General features: G+C 44.3%; 1 protein-coding gene and 1 long non-coding RNA gene across 3 annotated transcripts in view; one reads left to right on the top strand and one right to left on the bottom strand.

Moving 5' to 3' along the window:
- Positions 1–24,773, top strand: part of LOC148025418 (uncharacterized) — a 217,863-nt gene that overhangs the window by 61,389 nt on the left and 131,701 nt on the right. For both annotated transcript variants that reach the window (XM_087692546.1, XM_087692547.1), the window contains 2 exons: positions 6,001–6,482; positions 10,295–10,448. In XM_087692546.1, the coding sequence (XP_087548672.1) occupies positions 6,001–6,482; positions 10,295–10,448 (636 nt within the window). The remainder of the gene's footprint in view (positions 1–6,000; positions 6,483–10,294; positions 10,449–24,773) is intronic.
- LOC148025419 (uncharacterized) overlaps positions 13,306–24,773 on the bottom strand; it is a 142,683-nt gene continuing 131,215 nt past the window's right edge. Inside the window, exons 3-4 of the long non-coding RNA XR_015693092.1 lie at positions 13,540–13,769; positions 13,306–13,433 (exon numbers count right to left, since the gene is read on the bottom strand). This is a non-coding gene — a long non-coding RNA (uncharacterized LOC148025419). The remainder of the gene's footprint in view (positions 13,434–13,539; positions 13,770–24,773) is intronic.

The following is a 24,773-nucleotide window of genomic DNA, read 5'->3' as shown; positions in this document are numbered from 1 at the left end:
AAAATCATAAAAGTATCATCCGCCAAGGATTGGCTAATGAAGTGCTATCCTGTAGGAAGCGACAGTCCGGCCAACTGAGAAGAGGCTGCCATATGAGATAACATCGAAAGAACTGGATGTGTTGCAAGGGCAAAGAATAGAGGGCTCAAAGGGCACCCTTGTCTGACAGAGCGGGCAAGGACAAATGGCTCAGTAACACCTCCGTTCAGCATGACTCGCGAAGATGCTGCAGCGCTAATGGTGTATATTAGACGAGACATCCGAGCACCAAAGCCCATAGCAGACATAAGTTCAGCAATGAAAGACCAATCCAGATAGTCAAAAGCCTTTTCCAGGTCCAGTTGAATCAGTACTACCTCCTGATTAGAATGCCTTGCATAATCAATTGCCAGTTGAGCATTCAATACATTGTGCAGAATATTTCGGCCCTTAATGAAACCATACTGTAGAGGGTGCACAATGGCCGGGAGATGCTTATGGAGCCGATTCGCCATTACTTTGGAAAAGATTTTGTACATTGAACCCATCAAAGAAATTGGGCGCCACTGTGTCAACTTAGATGGCGAAGGAACTTTTGGAAGCAGTTTAATAAGGCCTTCTTTCCATGAGGAAGGCATGATCCCCGTCCTCAAAAAAACCTCGGGAGCCAACAAAAATCTCTTCAACACATTCCCCTTGTAGTAGACTGTGCAGCCACTGGCGAATACGGGAAAGCAGCGGGATTCGACCAGTGAAGAAGAGTATCACAGCGCGATCATAAAACACCGAAAAGGAGCGTAGGACAGTTTTTGGGTCCACGGTGGCTTCCAGAACATCGTCAGGTGCAGAGTCAGAAAAGACTTCCTGATTATGTTGAACATAATCGCCAAGAAAAGTGTTGGCAAATTCCAGCAAATGCTCCCAGTCAACATCCTGAGAGTCCACAGAATCCGAAGCAACCTGAGCATAGGAACGATCCTGATGAACACCTATCTCTTCCGAAGTATGCTTGGTACGTTTACCCGCAGGCTGGATGTCGGGACTAGGGGGCATCTCTTCGTTGCACGGAACCATATCCTCAGGTTCCTCAGCATCAGAATCCGGGCCAAGTGCTGCCACTGTTTGGTCTATGAAATCCAGATCCAAACCAGCCATCGTGTATGACGATGTGATCTCGAAGGAGGACTAACCCTCTCTCTCTCCCGCTCTCTCTCTCTCTCCCTCTTGTCTGTACAAAGGTGATGTCCAGGGGTGTACTCTGCAAGGACAGCTAATGAAAGCGGAGCTTTACCTGTCACCGTGCAGGGGCAGAAGGGCGAAACAAAGGCCCGGCGGTCTCAACGGCAGGACGGGACAGGCTGGGGCGCAGGGCAGGGATCCGTCAGCAGCGAAACCCTAACTGACAAGGCGAAGGGGCGAGAGGCAGGCGCAGAGGTCGCAGCTCAGGTAGGTATGGGGCGCAAGCGATGGGCCGTCCAAACGCAGGGCGGGGGATGCAGCGGCCGTGGACAGGGCGTCAGGGGCAGGTGACCGTGGACAGGGCGTCAGGGACAGGGCGTCAAGGGACAGGGCGTCAAGGGCGGCCGTGGACAGGGCGTCAAGGGTGGCCGTGGACAGGGCGTCAGGAGAGCAGGACGCGCGAAACGAAAGCTGACGAGGCGGAAGGACAACAGCCGGGACCCCAACCGCCAGAACGACCGACGGACGGGCGACGGCCTATGCTGTCTGCACGCGCGAGGAACCAGGCAACGGATGACGCGGAATCTGCACCGGCGGCAGGTCACGAGCGGGCACCATCGACGAGCTCCTTTGTCGGCTCTCTCTCTCTCTCTCTCTCTCTCTATTGGAGTAAGAAGAAAGGGTCAAGCACAGTGGACTACTTGATTGGATCACCCAACTTTCTACCTGACATAAAAAGCTTTGAAATCTTGGATAGGCCAAGCTACTTCTTTCACTTCCTTCAGCTCTTTTGGACTTACCTTCACCTCTTTCCAAGGCTAGAAAACCTCCCAAAGTCACACATACATTCCAGAGAACACTTACAGAGACATAAAGAACAGAAACAGAGGCTCTATAGAAGCTCAACAGAGGGTCACTGAAGGTCAACAGGAAGCATCAGAACCACATAACTTATACTGAAATCATTCCAAACTATCAAAAACCCTTCAATGAGCTTTCAAACATTCTCAACTTCCATCAATCATCAATCCATGATTCATATAGAAGAAAATCAGAACAAAACAGAAGCTATTAGAACCAATCAGAACCTATCAGAACATCACAGAGCCTCATATTTCTACTGAAAATCATTCTCCTGACTCCAATCTGCTTAAATAATCAGCAATCAAGTATTCTCTTCCAGGTCTATGCATAATGGAATAATCAAATTCCTGTAATAGCAGAATCCATCTAGCCAATCTTCATGTTGGTTATGGTTTGTTCCCCAAATAGATCAATGCCTGATTATCAACATGAATTATGATTAAACTGCCCAACAAATAATGCCTGAACTTTTTCAATGCAAAGATAACTCCCAACCACTTCCTTTCAGTAACAGAATAATTTATTTCTACTCCTGTCATGACCTTGCTTGCATAATAAACTGGTCTAAATCAGCCTTTCTGTTTTTCTTGCATTAACACAGCTCCCACTGCAATATCAGAGGCATCTCCAAACACATGGAATGGTAAACTCCAATCAGGAGGTTGCATTATTGGTGCTACTTGTAACATCTTCTTCAATAATCTGAATGCTTTTTTTTGCTCTTCTGTCTATACATACTTCACATCCTTCTTGATCAACTTGGTCAATGGAACATAGACATGAGACAAATATTTCAGAAATCTATTATGCCACTTGATCTGTCCAACAAATCTGCTCAATTCCTTCTAGTTTGCTGGTGCATTGGCCTTTTGAATAGCTGCCACTTTCCTGGGATCAACCTGCATTCCTTCTTCTAAAATGAGATGCCCTCTCTGGATGAGTTTATAGGACTACTGGCCGAGATAATACATACTTTAGCAGCCTATGCTTTCCCACACACTACACCGTCAAATAAGCCTCCATGAGGTAATGCCCCACAGAATGGTTGGTATGATGATGAGTGCAGAGAGACACGAGCACATTCTTAGTGAGAGGTGGCACTTGGCATATGTACACACAAGCATGCTTGGACACTCTTCACACAATTAGTATGCAAAGAGAAGCGGGAATACCTGAGCAGACTAGAAACAAAAATGTATTCCATGTTCTTGGGACAGGACAACAAGAGAGCATGGAAAAGAATGGATGAGAGCCAGCCAGCTATACAAATTACTAGACCAGATGATTGGCATGAATATGCTTGCACACTTTATGGTGTTCCCTGGCCAAGAGCCTATGCCACTCCTGTCAACCTCAAGACCAGTAAATTGCAGATTTTTCATAGAAAAAAAAGTGAGGAATGCCATATGGAAGGTGAAAAATGGGAAAGCCCAAGATCATGATGATTTAGTAGCATAACACTTCACGCATGCTTGTGATATCTTGGCACCAATGCTGGCTCACATCTTTAAAAGGTAGTCTGTGAGGGATTTTCAACCAGTTGGTCAGACCATACTATTGTGCCGCTCTTTAAGAGTGGAGACCGGGCACTTAGTAACTATCGAACTATCATGATTGGACACATTGGCCACTATATATGGCTCTATTGTGGAACAAGCAAAATGGGCCGAGAAGCATGGCCTAAGATCAAAAGGCTAGATTGGCTTCAGGAGGGGATATACAACTCTAGACCGTATCTTTACATTGAGGACAATCATCGAAGAAGGCAAGGCATTCAAGGAAAAGATCTATTGCTGTTTTGTGGACTTTCAAAAGGCCTTTGATATAGTGCCACATGCCAGACTCATGAAAAGAATGCAAGTCTTTGATGTGCTCGTAGAGATATAGTGGAGTATCTATGCCTTGTATGAGACATTGATAGGTAGAGTATGGACACCTGAGGGCATATCAAATACAGTCAGTAGCACCATTGGGATGAAACAAGGCTGCCCACTTTCACCGACGCTATTTGGGCTGTACATAGATGAAATTTTAGAATATGTGGACAGAACCGGTGGGTCCAAAGCGAGCCTAGCTAGAGTGCTGATATCATTACTGCTTTATGCAGATGATATTGTACTTATATCTGACTCACCTGAGGAACTAAATAAAAACTTGGATGCATTATCAACTTTTTGTAGAGATAGAGACCTTAAGGTGGACCTTGTGAAAACTAAAGTTATGGTATTTAACACTTCAACTACTTCGGTGACAAAAGCTGAGCACCAGTTTACTTTCGATGGAGAGCTAGTGGAGATGGTTAGGTAGTATGTTTATTTGGGGGTCGCATATGCAGGCTTAGGTGCATTGGAGAGGCAATGTGCTCACATATAGTTTCAAGGACCACACACTAAACTGTGGCTTTTTGACTCCTTGGTTACACCCACACTCCTATATGGGGCAGTTATTTGGGGTCCCAGTCTCTTCCACACAAGGAGATAGCCTTTGGGAGACCAAGATGGACCAGAGAAGGAATACTATGACGGGTGGGAGCATATGGAAAGACCACTAGTCATGATGATCTCATGTATGATACGAGCAACGTGCTTGACCCCACATGAGATTATCAGAGCTGAGTTGGGAGCATCACCCATGGTGGTTGAGGCCTTGGGAGCTACCCCAAGATAGATACCCACGGCTAGCCTTGGTGCTTGTAGCACGTTGTGCATGTTGCACATGAAGTTTTGGCTTGCTACCCTCACACATTATCTTATAAACCGTAGTGGCATTGCTATTTTGGCTGTAAACATGTTTTTTTAATCATTTGTAGTCCAAAATAGGCAAGTTAAATTTTTGTTTCTGTACAAATATCGTACCGTACCTTATAAAATCTTAAGGTAACAATTTGTACCATATTTTATCATATCGTATGATATTTTGCATTTTGTACCTAGCAACTATGAGTGCATCCCAGTAGCTCAAAAAGAAAGCCCTGCCCAATCCACCATCCTCTGGGCATTTCCCTAATGCTAGTGCCCAACAAAGCCTCCACAATCTCCTCTTTTGAGAATGGGGCCATCAAGTGTCTCCTCATGCTCACTATGACCACTCTTTGGGTGCTGTGCTATACAATCTCTCTATCCCTCTCAAAGCTTGGAGGCCTTGTTATTGAATCCAACAAGGCAATATAGTACTCTATGGCCACCTAACCAACCTCTTGTGGCCCTTGGGCAAGGGATCAATCTGCTCTCTCAAGTCTCCTAACACCCTGTGTAGAGTGTGTGGGGCTTGTATTATCAAAGAATCATTTGTTCACCGTCCCTTGCTTGTGTCCAGAAAGAAGCCCTTACATGGTACTTATCCTCTGATCTGGCCTCCTCCATCACATCTATTTCTGCTTTGGCTGCATGTATCCCGTCGGCCATCCACCTGCATCCTGGCTGTCTTTCCTCTCTTTGCAATGCTGCCAATGAAGACATCTGTATAGTTCTTTCAAGCAGCTAGTGTCATGTGCAAGCAAACCCTCCCTATGTAAAACAAAACTTTTTCCATGGGCTAGCACCTCTTAGAGTATCAGCCTGGGAACAATTGTCCTTTCTTTGGGTCTTGATATCTTGGATCATTATAGCACCTCGGCCCTTTTAACTAGTAGCTACATCCTTGTTTTCCTCTTTCCTTTTTTTGGGGGAGGGGTGGGGGTGGGGACACGGAAGGATACTCTTGAAAATTCCATTGTATGCCCAGTGCATTGGCTCACGTTCACTCTTTAATGTATAGTGTTTCTATTAGGTAGTATAACCATCTTTTTCTCTTTTTGAAAAAGGGTTGATATTTCCTACTGCAAGTTGCTCCTCTTTAATGTGCATTAGGTGAAAAATCTATGAACCTTGTTTAGTTTTATTTTAAAGATATTGATTCAAACTGAAGACTCTGGCATCTCAGAAAAATGCCTGACATGATGGGATAGTTCTCTTATCCTCTAATCTATCCTGAAAGCAGGCATATGAATCAACAAATATTCTGGGTCTTCTTTCAGAACCAGAACAGAGGCATATAAGAAAACTGATTATAACAGCTATACTAGCAACAGACATGGATCAACACTTGGCAATTATGGAGATGCTTAAGGTTAGGAATGGTGATACAAGGCCATTTGAGTGCTCTCCTTCATATTTTCCAAACAGATCACATTATAAAAAGAACTTTACGGATGGAGCCAGAGGATTTGATCAAAATGCTAGTGCAGAACAATTAGATGCAGCTACATCAAGGTCACTTCCTAGCAGCTCTGAGGATGCCATCCTTCTTATCAAAATGCTTATCAAATGTGCTGACATTAGTAATGTCATGAAGCCTTTTTTCCTCTCCAAACGATGGGCAGCTTTATTACTCATTGAATGGTTTCGGCAAGGAGATGCTGAAAGAAAGCTAGGTCTTCCAGTGTCAAAAAATATGGATTCAGAAAATCCAGCTGCTTTGCAGTAAGAACCAATTCAAATAACCCTAAACTCCCAGAACTATTCATTTCTTCATTAGAGTGTGATGATAATGACTACTTGAGCATAATCTACAAGTGATTTTCAATTTTCTTTTGTCATACTGCCATTCTTTACTCCTTAACTTTGACATAAATTTCAGTGCATAGAATGGAATGTAGATCATCATGTCTATGAATTGTCTGTTCCCATAACAACTAGCGCATTACAACTGTTTTGGACTGATCAGAATAAGGACATAGGCCTATTGAACATTTATTGACTGCAGCACTTTGTTGAATCAGCATGCCAAGTGTATCCTTCAGTGATGTTAAGAGCTTTGACTTCTGCTCTTTTTTTTCCTTAAGAGAATGGAGTTCTCTATGAAGGATGAAAGTTCACAAAAACTCATAACGAAGGTTGAACGAGGAGACTAATACCCTCACATTCCATGTTAGCAGAGTGCAACAATTTCAAGACAGAGTGCTCCAATAAAATATATTTGACTTGTGTGCTCCTTTTCCACATAGACAATGAAAGTCATAAAAAAGTTAAAACCCATGGTGAAGTCTTGGCTGTGCCAGATGTGAACAGCCAGAGAAGACTTCAAGGCACTTCTCATAGACAAAATGGACTAAGGGACATTGTCATAGATGGGAGCTGATAGCTAGTATCATTAATTGATTTGTTTGGACCAGCACATGTAATCATGCTATAGATTTATTGGATATATCCACTGCAGAGACTCTCTCTAGGAGATTGACAAAGATTACACCCTTGAAAGGAGAGGGAAGAGGCTATAGGGTGATTCAGACTCCAGAGAATATGAGGACAAGGAGGGATGCTTTTCTCAAGATGTGGGATTGTGGCACTTCCTTTCATTTTGAGTCACGTGATCTCACACTATAGACCTCATGGTGGGTTGTTCATTTTGGCCTTGTACTAGATGTTCCTTTTTTGTTTCTATGGAAGTCAATTGCATGGCTAATCTTGTACTTTGCTTCAAGATATGTTATTTGTAGGGATTTACTACTAGAGTTTTCTATTCTGTGAAAACAAAAGTCTAATTACAAAGAGAGTTATACCTCCACGTCCCATGCAGCATGTCAGCTGACTACAACCATTTTGCAATGAAAAGAACAAATAGTGTATTTTTATTGTAGAAATCACGCCATCCATGTTTGGGCATTCTTAAAAACAGTCACAAATTCATTCATCAAGGTTTTCAACTGTGTATTTGCTCAGAAAGCATTTGGTTATATGCAAATGGTAGAGGGCTCTAGGGCAGTCATATTCTTCCTCTAAAAGAAGATCCTGCTCAGCTGAGTGGCTTCCTAAATATGGAAATCCCCAATGCAAAGATTTGGTTGTAGTAAATCTCAAAGTTCTGCTCAAGAGGGAGACTGTCCAAGTCCCTCTGTGCACATTTTAAGCTGCAAGAAAAGAATCTTTGTAGGCACTGAGTTGCTTAGCAAGATCGGATCTCCCACCAACCTACAAAATGCAATACATCCACCTTGAAAATGAGTGATGTACTCTTTATGGGCAGGGAAATGTGGTAATAAGGAAGGAAAGGGTGCTACTCAGAAGAAGTATGGGTACAAGCAGTATACATGCACAAGGAAATCGGAAACAGCCACTAGCATCCGCTCCTAATCCAATTAATTTTGCATCTTCTAGTAGGAGAATATTCAAACCTCGAAGAGGAGATTTGAATGGAGAGAAGGAAAGTGGCAAATGTGACAAAGGGGAGAGTCAAGGGTTAAGAAAAGAGGTGGGAATAAAGGGCAAGAAGAAGAGACGAGCAAGAGAGAAGATTGGTAGAAGAAAGCCAGGGTGGCATAGGGAGTTGCAGCTTTGGGAGGGAGAGAGTTGAGGCTCCAAGAGGATCCACAAAAGACGAAGGGATGGTGTCATGAGGACATGTATTTTTGAAACCTCACTTAACATGTGGATTAATTTTTAATCACATGATTAAGTAAATGTTGCACACGTGAGGTGCAACTGGGGTTCAAGTAAATTTACGAGCCTGGGACCCAAGGAAATCACGGGATATCAAAGGCAAAAGTTGCTATAAGTTATGTTGAACTGGTACTTGGTGGTATCTGGTGTCAATTATTGGCCTAGGTCATTCATTTTGGCCATAAGTGTTAGTTGCTGACACTAGAGAACTGGCGTTTAATGGTACCTAACGCCAATTTGATTGTCAAAGATGGCGCAGAGACACTCGGGAGTGGAAGATGCCTAGCCAATTTAATTATTGGCCAATCAGATTATTTTCCAAGGCACCGAAATAATTATTAGATTAATTTTCAGTATTTAAAGATTGAAAATTAATATTTAATTATGAATAATGCTGAAAAAACCATTTGGGAAGGCCGCTACTTGTCAAAAATGCCCATGCAAGATTGAAAAACGTCTTTAGAGACTGGAGAGAGGCATTTTTAGTGTATTCAACCTGCAAGAGAGAGGGAGGAGATTCTAGAGGACCTTCTGAGGCAGCCAGGGGCAAGAGAAGACCAATCAACAGCAGGTGAGAGCATCTACAGGCTGTTGAGACAGGGCAGCAGTAGTAAATGACTAATTTTCTTCAATTCTTTGCATCTACGAGCTGTTGTGGTAGGGCAGCAGTTGCATTTGACTGATTTTTAGTCATTCTTCACGACAAAACTCTGAATTTTCTCTCTACAGCTCTCTCTTATCTCCCAGTCATTTCACAGCCTTGCTCCGAAGATCTCAGCATTTGGACCCATGGAGGCTGAGAAATTATAGATTTCTCTGCTGTAAACTCTAATTTGCAGCAGAACTGAGGGTTTAACAGCAGCCTTCAGAAGCATGCCAAAAATTGGAAGCTCTAAGACTTGGATTCAATAGGGTTGAAGGTAAATTTCAGGTAAATTCAGGTGGAAGACTAGCCAGCCATTGAATTTGGGGCATTTCTATCGTCTATGAAGTGGGTGAAGGCCAATTAAGTGTTTGAAGGCTTGCTGGTCACTTTGGACAGCAAAGGGAGTTTGGATTGTGAAGGGGATCAGGAGAATCCCATTGTAAATCAACTTCTTCTTCAATAAAGCTAAAGAAATACCGAAAGGGTTGCCAATTTTGGGGCCAATCGGGTGTGCATTATCCAAGATCAGTAGGTAAATTTGTATTGTCAGATTTGCATTAATTGTTTGCTACTGTAATTAAGTTGTAATCAGGGATTTACCACCCATCCATGGAAGGAAGGCTGGTTACAAATGGAAGGAAGAGGAGGTAGCAGTGATCAAGAGGGGAGAGCAGCATTATCATGCAAGCTCAGGAGGTCTTGTCAAGAACAATGCAAAACTGTGGCAATTGCAATGTTTCCCAGTCATCTGGTTAATACTTGCATGTAAGCCATCTTCAAATTAGCCTATAAGGGGACAGCTATTCTTCAAAAGCTCATTACTAGGGACTGATATACATCTAATAGATGATTAACATGATTCAAAAGCTCATTACTAGGGACTGATATGCATCTATCGATATGTTTGACACAATTCAAAAGCCACTCAAACAAACACGGACTGAAGGGAGTGTAACTCATAGTTTGGAAAGAGATTTAATGAGCATGGTTTTTTAATCTGCTGGGAGAAATATGGGTTGAGGATTTTCTCTTAAGTAGAGTCTTTACATATTTGCTACTCAGTTGATGCCATTTCATAAATTTCATTTGCATATTGCTCTTGTTATCGAAAGTTGCTTTAAGAGAGTGACACCAATTGCAGTAAGAAATCTGTGTCCAAGCTAGTACGAGCTTTTTTGCTTTGCATCATAAAGTTTAAAAATCTTTCCAGGACAATGACTCTCGGATGCATTAACTACTTGGGAAAACCCATGTATGAAGCGATGGCAACGATTTTACCCAAATTGCAAGATGATGTGCTACCAAATTTAGAGCTGAACCGGTCAGAATGGCTATCTTTCTCTGAGTCAGGCTCTGCAAAGGAGGTGATCTCTAGCTACTGCTATAAACTAGTGCTTGTGTCTATATTACAAACTGTTTGGAGTCTTACTTAAAATGCCTTCTTCAATGTGAAAGTGTTTGAAATTATGCCCAAAGTTGCTTCTTAATTTTTTGTAACACCACTTTATCATATTGTACTTTCACAGAACGCAATGATATTTAGGTACATCGACTATCTGAAATCTAGTAAGGTTGCAATGGGACTTTTGTAAAGCAGGTTAGCATACACGTTTGTCTAAGAGGACTGCAGTAGTTTCACTAGTAGGATGGTTCGGAGACTAGAGACATACATGATTGTATGTAGCTTGTGAAAATAAACCTACTTCTGAATTAGCTCTTATTCTATTTAAGCAGGAGATTATTGGAACAATTTCATAAGAGAATATAATACAGAAATAACTTTGGAACTTGGTAGTGCCAGCAGCATCTAGATGACATGAAGAAGGAAATGCTATGATTCCACTATTTGGTAGAATCTGAGTTTGTGTGTGCAGAGCTAGAGTGGCATGTTATGTGATAGCCAAAAAATACTGGCTTTAGCAGTTTGTGATCATAAGCACAAATTGGACATGAAAACATATGCAGGGGGGCACTGTAAATACTGGTCTTTGAGAAGGTTCTTGACATGAACACTGAAGCTGTCCAACTTGTGGATTTATTAAATATTATTTACTCATAAATCTTTTTTTATGTTGGTGAGCCGGTATCTTGATTGTAGTTCTACAACCTACAACTTATAGTTCTTTTATTCCCAAGAAGAGAAAATCAAGAAACACTTCACTGATTCTCGTCACCAAGATAAATTCAAAGTCTCCAAATCTTGATATATGAAAGGGAAAAAAACATAAGGGTCGACAAGTCCCTGGCTGTTTACTTAAGGAAGATGTCCAATACAAGGACAAAAAGAATAACCAGTCGGGTGTTCTATAGTGCCAAATCATATGGGAATTCCCAAGTGAAAAGGAGCTGCCAAATCTCCTAGTACCTCCTGTTCATGTGATCTAAATTTATCATTTCTTTCATCTGCTCCTGAGAGAGTGAATGGTCTTTATATATATACGTGTGTGTGTGTGTGTGTGTGTGTGTGTGTGTGTGTGTGTGTGTGTGTGTGGGATCTTCAAATAGTAGAAGTGTGCTGCTGATCTTTAGCCTTGCTGCTCTTGATATCCAGACATACCAAGCAATAATGCTCCTTCGGGTGCATCTACTTTCCATAACATTCATATTTCTTAGTTAATGTCCAGGGGCCTATCTTCTGGGCTTAAACTTGCACATTTGATCTTCCCCTTCGCTAATGTTATACTCGGTTTCTTACCATTTGAAGCTATATGAAGAGGGGAGTGCACAAGGTCGTAACCTTTGGAAATACTTGAGATTAATTCAGACCACTTAATGGATAAAGTGGGGAAAGTCAGGACAGTTGTGTCACTACTTTTGAGAGTAAGAATTTTGTAGAGTTGTCAGAAGAGCATATGCTGAAAGTTGCCTTCAATATCTGTGAGGTTGACAATGCAAGAAAATACAGGATTCAGTTTTTTACTCCTGTGTCAAATAGGGCATTATTTTATGATTTACAGTTTACATTCATGATTTATTTATAGGGACCTGCATTCCACTGCTAGATTTTGGCTCTTGAGAGCAGGAAGAATCAATGATCTGTTTTGCTGAAAGCATAGTTGTCAAGTATGAAAGGTACAATAAAATATGGTACTAAATGGTAACTTAAGATTTTATAAGGTACGGTACGATATTAGCACGAGAGAGAGAGAGAGAGAGAGAGAGAGAGAGTATATTAACGTCTCTAAAAGGCCAATGTGGCCTATGAGACCAAAGCAGTACATACAATGATGGTGTGTTTCTCATCTAGAACGAGAAAAAAGATGAAAAACATGCCTATAAGACTGAAAAGGAAATGAAATAGTGTCCCATAAAAGGGAAACATGTCAGTGATCTGAAAGTGAGAGTAGAGAAAGGAAAACTCTCCATCAATGATATGTTTGTTCTCTAGGGAGGTGTATCTCTGCATAGCTAAGGCGTCTTGGCATCTGTCTCCTGTGGCGCTCAATGATAGCTTTAATTTGTCTGTGGTGTCGATGTCTAGGCCTTCGTCCGGGTGGACGTGGGCGCCTAGACCGGCTAAGTGCCACTGCTCTATCCAAAGGGACACCTACAGAAGATGAGGTCCAAAGATGATGTACTCCTGTAGGCTGTGTGGCAGTAGTAGTGGTATCTGCCATACTCTGTTGTGTATCCATGAAAAAGTCAGTGACTGCTCTCTGTCTATGTGAGCCGAGCTGTGGGGGCCTCCTACTCCGTAGAATTGTTGCTCTGCGCCTCTGGAGCTCCAAGAGGAAAAATCCCAAGCATCTCTGATCCTCATACTGCATGATCCGTCTCAGGGGTCCAAAACCCTCTCGAAACAGACAGTGGTATCTACCTTGTATGTCGTAATATACAGTGCATCGGCAGATGTAGTGTTCCTCTGTCTCTGGCTCTCTGTCGCATAGTGGGCATATGCGTTCTTCTGTCTGTATACCCTCCCATCTGCCTGTCTCAATCCTCAGGTGGTGGGATGAGGTGCGGATCTGACCAATAGCTGTGCGTAGTCCATGAGGCAGCTGTGTGTCCATGTAATTGGGTCGGGTGATGAAACCATCCTCAGATACCTAGAGGAAGTGGGTCTGGTAGTGTGCCATCCTCGTGCCATGGGGCGAGAGAGAGAGAGAGAGAGAGAGAGAGAGAGAGAGAGAGAGAGAGAGAGAGAGAGCCGTCTTAATCAAGTAATCTTGTATTTTTTTCGTAATTAATACAATTACCTTTTACGAAAAAAAAAAAGAGAGCCGTCTTTATTCTTTTCTGTGCATTCCTCAGCACTTTCGGGTGCCTAGAGGATATCATGATATTTAGTCGGCCATATAGGACAAACTTTTGAGGTGCTATCCTTTGCCTGTGTTGCAGCCATTGTCTCCCTGGCGTGATTGGATGTTTGTGATTCCCAAAGGCAAACCAAAACACAAGTGAGCAATAATAACCCTAAAGACAAATCATCAAGAGATAGAATGTTGAAGAAAGTACCTTTCAATATTCCTGCCTTTTCCATTTTCTTAGATGGACAGCCTTGTGGCATATTTGGCGTACTCAGAATGCCTTCATTTTTGATTCAGTATCGGGCATTCATAGCCACGTGGCCCGTATTCGTGGTTTAGTGTTGTGGCAGATCTCCTCTATGGTGTCTGTTGATCTGGTTCTTCCTGACATTGCTGCTCCCTAGCTGGATATTGCTCGCTTCACACCAGCTGTTCTTTCTGTGTGACATTTCTGTGTTAGAGTTTGTGTAGACTTTCCTTTATGTCTGTTATTTTCAATGCTGACCTAATGGTCTGATGTAAATATTTACTACTTAATTCAATTATCTTCACAAAAAAAAGAGAGAGAGAGGCTTGGGGGAGAGAGAAGTAAGAAAGAAGGAAAAAAAAACTGAAAGGAGAAAGAAAAAAGAAAGGATTAGGCTTGGAGGAGAGTGGCCAAAAAGTGCCTTTTTTTGGTACTAAATTGTATGAATACGTACCATACTATACCATATGGATCAGTCCGTACTATGTACGGAGACAACCCTAGCTGAAAGTGATAGGAAGTTTTAGATGTGTGCCTGAGCACTTTGATTGGAGTCAGGTCAGCTAGAGTGGTTGGGCATACAAGAAAATTTTAGTTTAAGGAGCTCCGTGATCCTTTATATAGCCATGACAACCATCGTAAATGTATGGTTTGTTGCCTAATGTGCTATCGAAATTGGGGACCAGGATGAGTGAATATTGCTTAATTGTCAGAATCCTATCAAAGTCATCCCTTTTTTGGTTATATGATTTGGACTGCAAGGCTGGTGCTACTGAGACAATCTAACAGCCAAGTTCTCACTTGTTTCTGGTGGTCCAATGTTTTTGCATGGAGTCTTACATGTTGAACTATGGAGATCAACTCTTGGTGTGGGTCTCCATTGTGTGAGATGCTCTAGTGCTTTATTGAGGTAGTGCCTGTATTGTTATGACTTGGCTTTTCAGTTGCCTGACTAGAGAGCAGTATTTATACTTGGAAGAAAATGCTTGTTTGGAACAAAGGATGCATTACTTGTTGTGCATAATGAGAAGGCTGTGGGATACTTTGTGTAAGATATCAATGGATCCCCTTTACCTCACATAGGCATCCCATGGATGCCACATGAGATATCATAGGTAATATCATATCGGCATGTACAGCACAGCATTTATGGAATGATTCGTGGAGTACCATGATATCAATCAAGTGATACCTTTACACTGAAATGTGTATCCAATGCGTGGTATGAGTGGAAAGTACCAGAGCAACTTGACCTGTATTGTGTCTCTTTGGATATGCTGTATTGCTTAGCACTGCAGTGGCCACTTGTCCATGTCCTCAAGCTTGTTCTTAAAGAGGACACAATCATTGAGAAAAGCGTGAATAGAGTTGCAATCCATGGCTTGTAACAAATTTATTATCTAAGCAGGTTATTGACCAAATCTGAAACGAGATATTAATGGTTTCATGGCCAGCTTGAACCACACAGGACAACTCTAAATCTCCTGAGGAGAAAAAGGATTATCTTTAATAGACTTTGAGACCATGTTATATTCTTGCTCCTTTGCTAAACTACTTCAGCAGCTTAATGCATCCAGAACTCCATTCGTGCCAAAAAGACAAAAGGTAAAATTCGTTCATGTGCCAAAAAGACAAAAGGAAAAATTTATTTGGCATATTAAATTTTCTAGATGGACTTAATAACCAATGCCACAGTGGTTGCATCCTCGAGGCTGTACTTCTACAATTGCTTGGCAGTCATCTAGGCAGTTGCCATCGGAAATGGCTTCTTGCTTTCACAGTTCACTAGATTGTGATTGATCCAGCTAGTACTAGTACTTGTAGTTTTACTGGTTTTCATGGAGTTGGATGGTATATGCATGGCTGGTATATTGGCAGGTTTGACCTAACTGTACCAGTGCCACTTCATGGGGATGGAATGGTTTTGTTCTGAGTGAATAATGGGCATAAATGACGATTTAACATGCTTTGTCCATGATGCCAGCATTTTCCACAGTATCTCCATCTTTCTTGAGGCTGTAGTTGGGCCAACAGCAGCAAACAAAAGTGTGGCAGTTCCAAGATTGTAAAGAAGCAAAATTAGGAAGTAGAAATGGTATAATATGGTAGGAGCCAGGGATTAGGAAAATCAGGTACATGATTGAAGCCATTGACTTTATGCCTGTAAAGTCTTGTCCAAAGTCTCGGTGGGCTAGAGTAAGAAATTTAAGTATCTGATTTCCATCCACATGGAAAACATCATCTACTATTGAGTAGGACGGAATGTGACTCTGTAGTTTTATGATATGGTAGCTGTATGTAACATGGGCCAAAGTGCATTTCTTGCTTCTGTTCAGAAAACTTTCTTCTTTCTTATCTGCATATGGCATCATGGTACAACGCTGCCTTTGTATTGCCAGAGAAGAGTGTAATATAGAAGGCTAAACCACATTTTTCGCCGTGCAGACACACTGTTCTTCCTCATCAGATTGCAGTTTTCATATTTGATCCCATTAGGATGCTATTATTGGGTTTCCTTATTCCGGCAACTCTATCATGAAATTCACTGAAGAGAGTACTTCGTGTAAATTTTCAGGTTTGCTTATTATCCTGAACCTGAATGTTATATTTTGATTCCTATGGTGTTGTAATCTATAACGTATTCTAAAAGCGTTATCATCTCAAACAATATTCTTTGAGAAGTAATGTCAGACTTTGTACTGGCTAGTTCAGTTACTTGGTGTGCAGAAGTACAAGAGGGTTTTCTGAGGAGTCAATTCAAATGCTTGTGCATTAAAAACCACAAAATATCAGTTTCTCTTATGCTAGGCAAATCAAGAAACCTTGTCCAGTGGACCATAGGATTTGGCCATGTACTAGCTGGCAACATTTCACTAGTTTTTAAGGTATAACTGATGATACCCCTACTTTCATCCTAAACAGTGTTCTAGTTTGCAGAATCCAATAGCTTTGAGCATAATTGATGCCAGACGGTACCCCTACTGTTACCTGAACAACTGTGAAATATGTCATAGTTTATGTTCATGTGGAAGCCACTAAGCCTCCAAAAATATGCACCTCTGCAAGTAACTTTTCTGAGCATAGCATCTCTTAGCAGAATTTTCTGTGGACACAATCTTGTAACCTAGATTTTTACCCCCTTCTCTATCTTTTTGGAACCAAATGCATGTCTCTTGAGATTGACTCTCCAAAATGTAGCTTGTCAAGTTCATACTTTCTTGCAAACTCATTCCATGCATAATGCAGCTTATTTGCTGTTGTAGAGGCAGAAAATAACTGAAGGAATGACAGACTAGATTCACTCCACCTCCTTTCCACTCGATTTAATAGCCCCTTTCCAGCTGTATCACTGATGACTACTTCCTAACTACCATGCTGTTGATCAAGGTTGGATGAACATCATTTGACATTGGATCCTAGCAAACTACCCTTGGATTCTCAAAACCCAATCGAAAGGGTAGGTTGTGCAGCTCATTGGGCACAACAAAGAGTTCTATGTAGTAGACCTCTCATTGCATTGCTTTTGAAAATACAAGGCCAAAAGAAATCCTTCTGGATCCAAAGTTGATGGAGATTCCTCTTCATGCTCCTTCATGAGATTTGCATGCTTGTTGTTGTGCCAACATTGTTGAGTTATATATCCAAGCTTCTTACATTTAGTAGACATTGGTTTATTCCTATGGTAGAAGTCAACTTATGTTTTCCTAGCAATCCCTCAAACATCGATATGATGGACTAAACTTGGTAGTAACTGTAATCCAATGAGAGAGCGGGCTCATTGATCTTTCTCTTTCTAGTTTGATATGCTTGATCTGCCTTCATCTTCTGTGATTACATCCCATAACTATTTATGCATGAGTAAAAAAGCGATTAGGGTAGACCATGTACGAAATCCTTGCCCTTGAATTTTTCAAATGAATTATTTACATTATTGCTTTCCATGTTGATTTAAGTGAGGCCTTACTGGTGTATAAGGACCAATGGTGTCCAATTCTTCACAAGAGAGGCAAGATGATATGCAAATTAACTACTAATCACACATAATTTTTATTGCTTACGATCTTAAGTACAAGGAATCAAATTGAGAATTGTGATAGAGAAAGGTTGGAAACCATACAGATGCAAAACATCAAAATATATGGTGGTGCCCTCGTCTGCTTGACAATTTTCTTCCTGGCATAGAAACAGGGAACGGCCGTTCCAGCCTGTAGGAACGGTTTAACACGTTCCAAACCCTTGGAGAAGGTGAAACGGCCAGGGAACGCTCCCTGCCATTCCCAAGGCCGTTCCCTGCCGTTCCCCCTACCGTTCCCTACCGTTCCCCCTGCCATTCCCTGTTTGGAACGGCCGTTCCAGGCCTATTGACCAGAAATTTACATTTTTCCACGTTTTCTCTTTTTGCTTGTATCACACTCCTACCACCAAATGTTCACTCATGTCCCTCGCCTAATGTGCACACACTAATCTCTCTCTCTCTCACACTAATCTCTCTTTTTTTTTTCTTTTTTCTTTTTTCGTAAAAGGTAATTGTATTAATTACGAAAAAATACAAGATTACTTGATTACAAGATAGTTGATGACACTAAGCCATCAGGTGAAGAAGTTCTCTCGCTCTCTCTCTCTCTCTCTTTCTGATTACAAGAGGCACGAGGGCCCTAGGCCAACGTGTGGAAAATCCCCGTAGTAATGCACTAAAAAAGTTACACCAATCATGGCAACGACCCAGAGGCAATTGCCATATGCCAAGGAAGCAAATCCTCCCGCGGGAGCAAGTCGGAGTGTCAGATGAGATCTAGCTACCAATGCAAGAGGCCTTTAAGCCTGGCAAAATGGCGCGGTACATTAGAGGCCGAATCAAAGAGAAAAGCATTGCGCGTGGTCCAAATGTGCCAGCATCCCCAGTATCTGAAAAAGTGGAATAAGATCTTCATATGCAACTGTGGCGGTGTGGGATACTTCGGGCGCACAGAAACCCAGTCAAAAGGAGTTAGTGAGGACCCCACCACAGTGCGCCAAATGTGCGACAAGAGTGACCAAATATTCTTGGCGAGCGGGCAAGAAAGAAAACGATGTCGGGCCGATTCCGCCGTTGTGGTACAGAAGAAGCAATTGCCATTCGAGATGCGACGCTTGGCAAGGGCCGAGGCAAGAGGAAGACCACCAATCATTACCCGCCAAAGAAAGACCTTGCATTTGAAAGGTGCCTTATTCAGCCAGCCCTCCATCAGCGTTGTCTGCCACCATGTCAGCGATTTCCGCAGTCCCCAAACAGTATTAGCTTTGTCACCCAGCCATTGGTGATCCTGAATGAGAAGATGATACACCTGATTAGTAGAGGCCTTTTCCAGACTCAACCGGCCTGCAAGGTCCCAGTCCTGCCAAGGGCGATCCACAGCCAGGGCAGGAAAGGGTTGCCTACCCTGAAGCTCCGACGAAAGCTTTCCCCATAAATCACGGTATCCGCGCGGGATCTTGAAAAGTCGCCTAGCAGTCTGAAACGATACGAGGACATTGTGCGTGGCAAGGGTAGCATCCGCAACCGACGTCACACCTAAACGGGCCATGCGGTTAAATCTCAGTTTGAGCTGATGTTTATCTTCCCATGAAAGTAGTCTCGATACTGCCAACAATTCCAGCTGAAAGGAGTTAGTCTGCAAGCGGTCCCCTACCGGGTGCCAACGGGCCTTTTGGAGCACCACTTTCCAAGAGCCAACCAAGTGCAGTAACAAAGCGGAAGAGGGACTGGAAAAACGGGAGTCAGCATTAAGGACATGCCACCAGGAGGCCCGAAGCCGGGTGTTACCATGGCGGAGCCCGCTGTCCTCAAGAAAATAACGGGCTATGATGGTCCACGGGTGATGATCCACACACATGGCACGAAAAAGGGACCAACGGAGAGCTAGCATATGATTTTCTGCATCCAAAAGAGCTCCACCACCCATGCGCTTAGGGGTACATGTATGTGACCATGAAATCCATGAAATGTCTGCCTGCAGTGAATCCTTCTTCCATAGCATGAAACGGATGGGATGAGTGAGAGCCCTCAAAGTAGTAGGCGTCCATGGCAACAATGGCAGGAAATACGATAGCATTGGGAGCATAATTGACTGAGCCACTTTGAGGCGGACATGGAAGGGCCACGCTTGCGACTTCCAATACATAAACCTCGCCGCCAGTTTTTGTGAAATCCACTCCAGCAGGTCCTTTGGCCGTACATCCACCCCCAATGGGAATCCAAGATGCTTGACAATAGAGCCACGGGAAACCACCTGGCCTTGCCAGCCTAATGACTGTAAATCAGACTCCGTGCAACTAAGAATGGCTGACTTAAAGGCATTGATGCGAAGCCTAGAGGCCTGACCAAAAAGCGTCCAAACATCTAATGCCTTGCGAATGTTGTCCCTGTCCGCCTGCAAAATCATAAAGGTGTCATCAGCCAAAGATTGACTAATGAAGTGCTGGCCCAAAGGAAGAGACAACCCTGCCAGTTGAGTAGAATCTGCCATGGAGGATAGCATTGAAAGGACCGGGTGAGTCGCCAGGGCAAAGAAGAGAGGACTCAAAGGACAACCCTGTCTGACTGAGCGTGCAAGGACAAAGGGCTCTGTAACCCCACCATTGAGCATAACTCTGGATGAAGCCGCAACACTAATGGTGTAGATCAATCGGGACATCCGGGTACCAAAGCCCATAGCAGACATGAGATCTGCAATGAAAGACCAGTCCACATAATCAAACGCCTTTTCCAAGTCCAATTGAATCAATACCACTTCCTGACCGGAGTGTCGCGCATAGTCAATAGCCATTTGCACATTTAAGATATTATGCAAAATGTTGCGGCCCTTAATGAAACCATATTGGAGAGGATGCACAATAGCGGGAAGGTGCTTGTGAAGCCGATTCGCCAGGACTTTGGAGTAGATTTTATACATGGAGCCCATCAAAGAGATTGGTCTCCAGTGTTGCAGCTTTGACGGCGAAGGGACCTTTGGAATCAGTTTGATAAGGCCTTCTTTCCATGAGGAGGGCATGACCCCCGTTTCCCAAACCTGCTGAAACATGACCACCAATGGCTTCACCAACTGCTTGGCCGAGCTCTGAAAGAATTCATTAGTGAGACCATCCCAGCCAGGACTTTTATCCGTCGGCGGGTGCAACAAAACATCCATAACCTCCTCCTCGCAAATATCCGCCTCCAAAGTGGCTTGCATATCCAATGGAACCTGCTGGCGGACCAGATGATAGAAGACCGAGCGGGCATGCGTAACCTGGCTAGAAGGCAAGGGAGAAGAACCAAGAAGTTCCATAAAATAATTTCTGCACATATTGACAATGGTCTGCGGATCAGTGACCATGCGACCCTCCGAATCCTGGAGTCTGGTCATATTGTCGCGAGCCGGAGACGCATGCAAGGCGCGAAAGAACTTATGATACTGGCAGGCACTATCTTGCAATGTGTCAGTCAAGTTATGCAGCTTGGCCTGCTGATAAGATTTCAACTGAAATACTTGAAGAAGATGGGCCAAACGCCTCTCCAATGACAGCAGAAAATCATCATCTGGGGAATCCAGGAGCAAGGAACGGACCAAAGCCAGTAACTCCTCTGCTGCAGATCGACGACGGCGACAAAGCGAGGCATGATGGATCCCATACTGCCGAGCAACCCGCTGTACATTAGAGAGCAACCGTGCAAATGAAGGCAAGCCCTCAGAGGCGAAGTCCAATAAGAACCTCTCAATCAATTGCTGCATATAACCCTGAAAAATTGGATGCTTCAAATAAGAGGAATTGAAGCGTAAAGGGAGCTTATTCAGCAACTGCCTAAAAGGTGCAATGGGTTGTGCCCGCATCTCAAGCTGGAGGGGGAAATGATCTGACAACGCATATTGCTGCAAGACCTTCATCTCCAGCATCTCGGGAAGAAAATCAACCCCCTGCATGATATACATTCTGTCCAGTCGCGACCAGGTGGTCGCATATTGTGCAGAATGAAAAGTGAAACCTGAAACAGAAGGGTGAAGCCACGACCAAAGATCTTGCTTAAGTACGTGCAAAGCAAAGGAGTTCCACACCCGGCTTTCTGGCATATCCATGACCGAATGCCCTGAGGTGGACTGAGAAGAGTGAACACACATATTGAAATCTCCCATCAAAAACCCCCTTCGGCCAAGTGACATGGAGGCCTGCAAAGTGGACCAAAGATCCCGTCGGGATGCGGGATCATTCGGAGCATAGAGGCCCAATAACCATAAAATCTCTCCTTCAAATAAGACTTCGATAACCAGAAAGCGGCCCTGCACATCATTTTTAATAAGGACAGGCTGATATTTCTCATGGACAATCATCAGCACGCCCGAATAGTGCGTAGCATGGGTGCTTGCATAAAACAGACGGAATCCATGACAATCCACAACTTTTCCTGCTTCACCGTGACTTTTGTGCTCAACTGCACACAATACATCCCACTGGTTCTCATGCAAGACGGTCCACATGGCATGCAAATGCCTCGCACATTCCACGTGGCTATCTTCATATATCTTCAAAAAAGGAAGTCAGGAACGAGGCACCTGTTGCCTCGATTTCACCTTTTCCGCGAGAGCATCCAGGACGCCCTCATCCAGAAAATCAGCCAATACTGCAAACGAATTCTGGCGACCTGCTTTAGAGGTAGAAGGTAAATCCACTGCCTTGGGAGTGGGGCGGGGATAACGCCGATCCCAGGGTGTAATCACATTACCTTTGGTATCAAACGCCAACTTAGCAGGAGGGCCTTTGGGGCCCTCGGTATAGACTTTCCTTGGAGCCTGATTACGGGGGGCAGACGGGGCTGTAGTACGTGCAGCCTGCTGTGAAGTGACCATTTCTTTTCTGCGCGTATACGTGCGCACGGAATCCTGGGAAGCAGTAGGCCCAGGATCTGCCAGGCCTGCATCCAACTTTTTACCTTTTTTGGGACGTGCCTCAATCCAGTCCGTGCGACGGGAATCCAAACCCAGGACCGGTTGTTTGCCTTTATCCATGACATGAGGTGACTGAAGGGCTTCCTGGGGCGGGGCATCAAGCACCATGTCATCCTTGGGCAGCACAACCTGCGCATCCTCCAAAGACGGTTGCCTTTCAGGGCATTCAGCCATGAAATGCCCCAATTTACCACATGAAAAGCAGTGCCCCGCAAAGTTGCCCCATTTCAAGCGAAAATGCAGAGGATGCATGCCTGAACAATTGAGGCGAAGCCACGCGGGCCTTTTCCTGGCCGTGTCCCATAACATGCATAAACGGTTGCGGTTCATTGCCCTGAGGCTTGGGGGAACCAGCACTGTTCCCACAACCGCCATCGCATCCTTCAACATTGGCCAATAGACCGCCGGACAATTTTCCACTTCCACCCACACCGGGCATTCTCGTTGAAGCAGACGCTGGAAGTCGGCCATTGGGCGCCATGGTACAACATGGACCAATCGGCGATCAAAGAATAGTGGCAACTTGGACAGGAGCTCAGCTCGATGCGTTTCCGATTTCAACAGCACCTCATAAAAGCCGCGAGGTCCAAGGAAGATCTCCTCAACACACTCCCCTTGCAATAAATGGTGCATCCACTGGCGAATATGCGACAGCACTGGGATCCTGCCAGTGAAGAAAAGGATAACTGCACGATCATAAAATACCGAGAAGGATCGCAAGACTGATTTGGGGTCCACCGTGGCTTCCAGCACATCATCCGTTCCCACTTCAGAAAAAGATTCATTATTATGCTGGACATAATCGCCAAGCAGAGTATTGGCAAAGTCTAGCAAATGCTCCCAGTCAATTTCCTGCGAATCCACAGGATCAGAGGCCACTTGCGCATAGGAACGTTCTTGAGGACCCATTGGCTCATCAGAAGTATGCTTGGAGCGTTTGCCAGCAGGCGACAGTTCAGAACCCGGAGGCAGCTCCTCCGTGCATGGCACCATATCCTCTGGCTCCTCTGCATCGGAATCAGGTCCAAGGGCTGCCACCGTCCGGTCGAGAAAATCCATATCCAGGCCAGCCATACTGCTGTCTTCTCGCTCGCGCTCTCTCTCTCGCTCTCGCTCTCTTTCTTTCCTGTACAGCGGCGCTGTCCAAGGGCGGATGCCACAAGCACAACCAATGAAACCTGAGCTTTACCTGTCAGCCTGAGTCATGGCCTGTCCCAAGAACGCATGTGGCAGGGCGCAACCCTAACAGTGCAGGGGCCTTTGGGTGGAACACAGGTCTGGCAATCGACGGCAGCGTGGGATAGTCGAGGGCGCAGGGCAGGGGCCTCGCCAGCAGAAACCCTAACACACAGGGCGAACGGGCGAAACGCAGGTGCAGAGCCCGCAGCTCAGGCGGGCGATAGCAGGGCGGGGGACGCTGTCGATGGGCCTACAGGCAGCGGGGCGGGGGACTCAGCCGCAGCCGACGGAGCGTGGGAGATGGGCAACAGGGCGCCAGAGGCAGCCGCAGCCGACGGGGCTTCAGAGGCAGGCGATGGGCCTGCGGGCGACGGCCAGACGGCAGCTGCAAGCGACGAGGGGGAACCAGACGATCAGGCGCTGACGACGGGGAACCAGCCACACTAATCTCTCTTTTTTTTTTTTCGTAAAAGGTAATTGTATTAATTACGAAAAAGTACAAGATTACATGATTACACGAGTACAAGAGACACGAGGGCCGTAGGCCAACGTGTGGGAAATCCCCAAACTAGTATACTAGAAAAGCTACACCAATCATGGCAAGGACCCAGAGGCAATTGCCAAATGCCAGGAATGCAAATCCTCCCGAGGGAGTAAGTCAGAGTGCCTGATGAGATCTAGCTGCCAATGCAAGAGCCCTTTAAGCCTTGCAATATGTCGCGGTACATTAGAGGCCGAATCAAAGAGAAAAGCATTTCGGGTGGTCCAAATGTGCCAACATCCCCAGTATCTGAAAAAGGGAAATAAGATCTTCATATGTAACTGTGGCGGCGTGGGATACTTTGGGCGCACAGAAACCCAATCAAAAGGAGTCAGTGAGGGCCCCACCACTGTGCGCCAGATTTGGGACAAGAGAGACCAGATATTCTTGGCGAGCGGGCAAGAAAGAAAACGATGTCTGGCCGATTCCGCCGTAGTGGTACAGAAGAAACAATTGCCATTCGAGATTCGACGCTTGGAAAGGGCCGAGGCAAGAGGAAGACCACCAATCATTAC

The sequence above is a fragment of the Lygodium microphyllum genome, chromosome 14 (assembly GCF_053477565.2).
Source record: "Lygodium microphyllum isolate KBCC chromosome 14, Lygodium_microphyllum_v1.1.10, whole genome shotgun sequence".
NCBI lineage: Eukaryota > Viridiplantae > Streptophyta > Polypodiopsida > Schizaeales > Lygodiaceae > Lygodium > Lygodium microphyllum.
The sequence above is the reverse complement of the archived record's forward strand: the minus strand, read 5'-3'. Positions and strand labels throughout refer to the sequence as shown.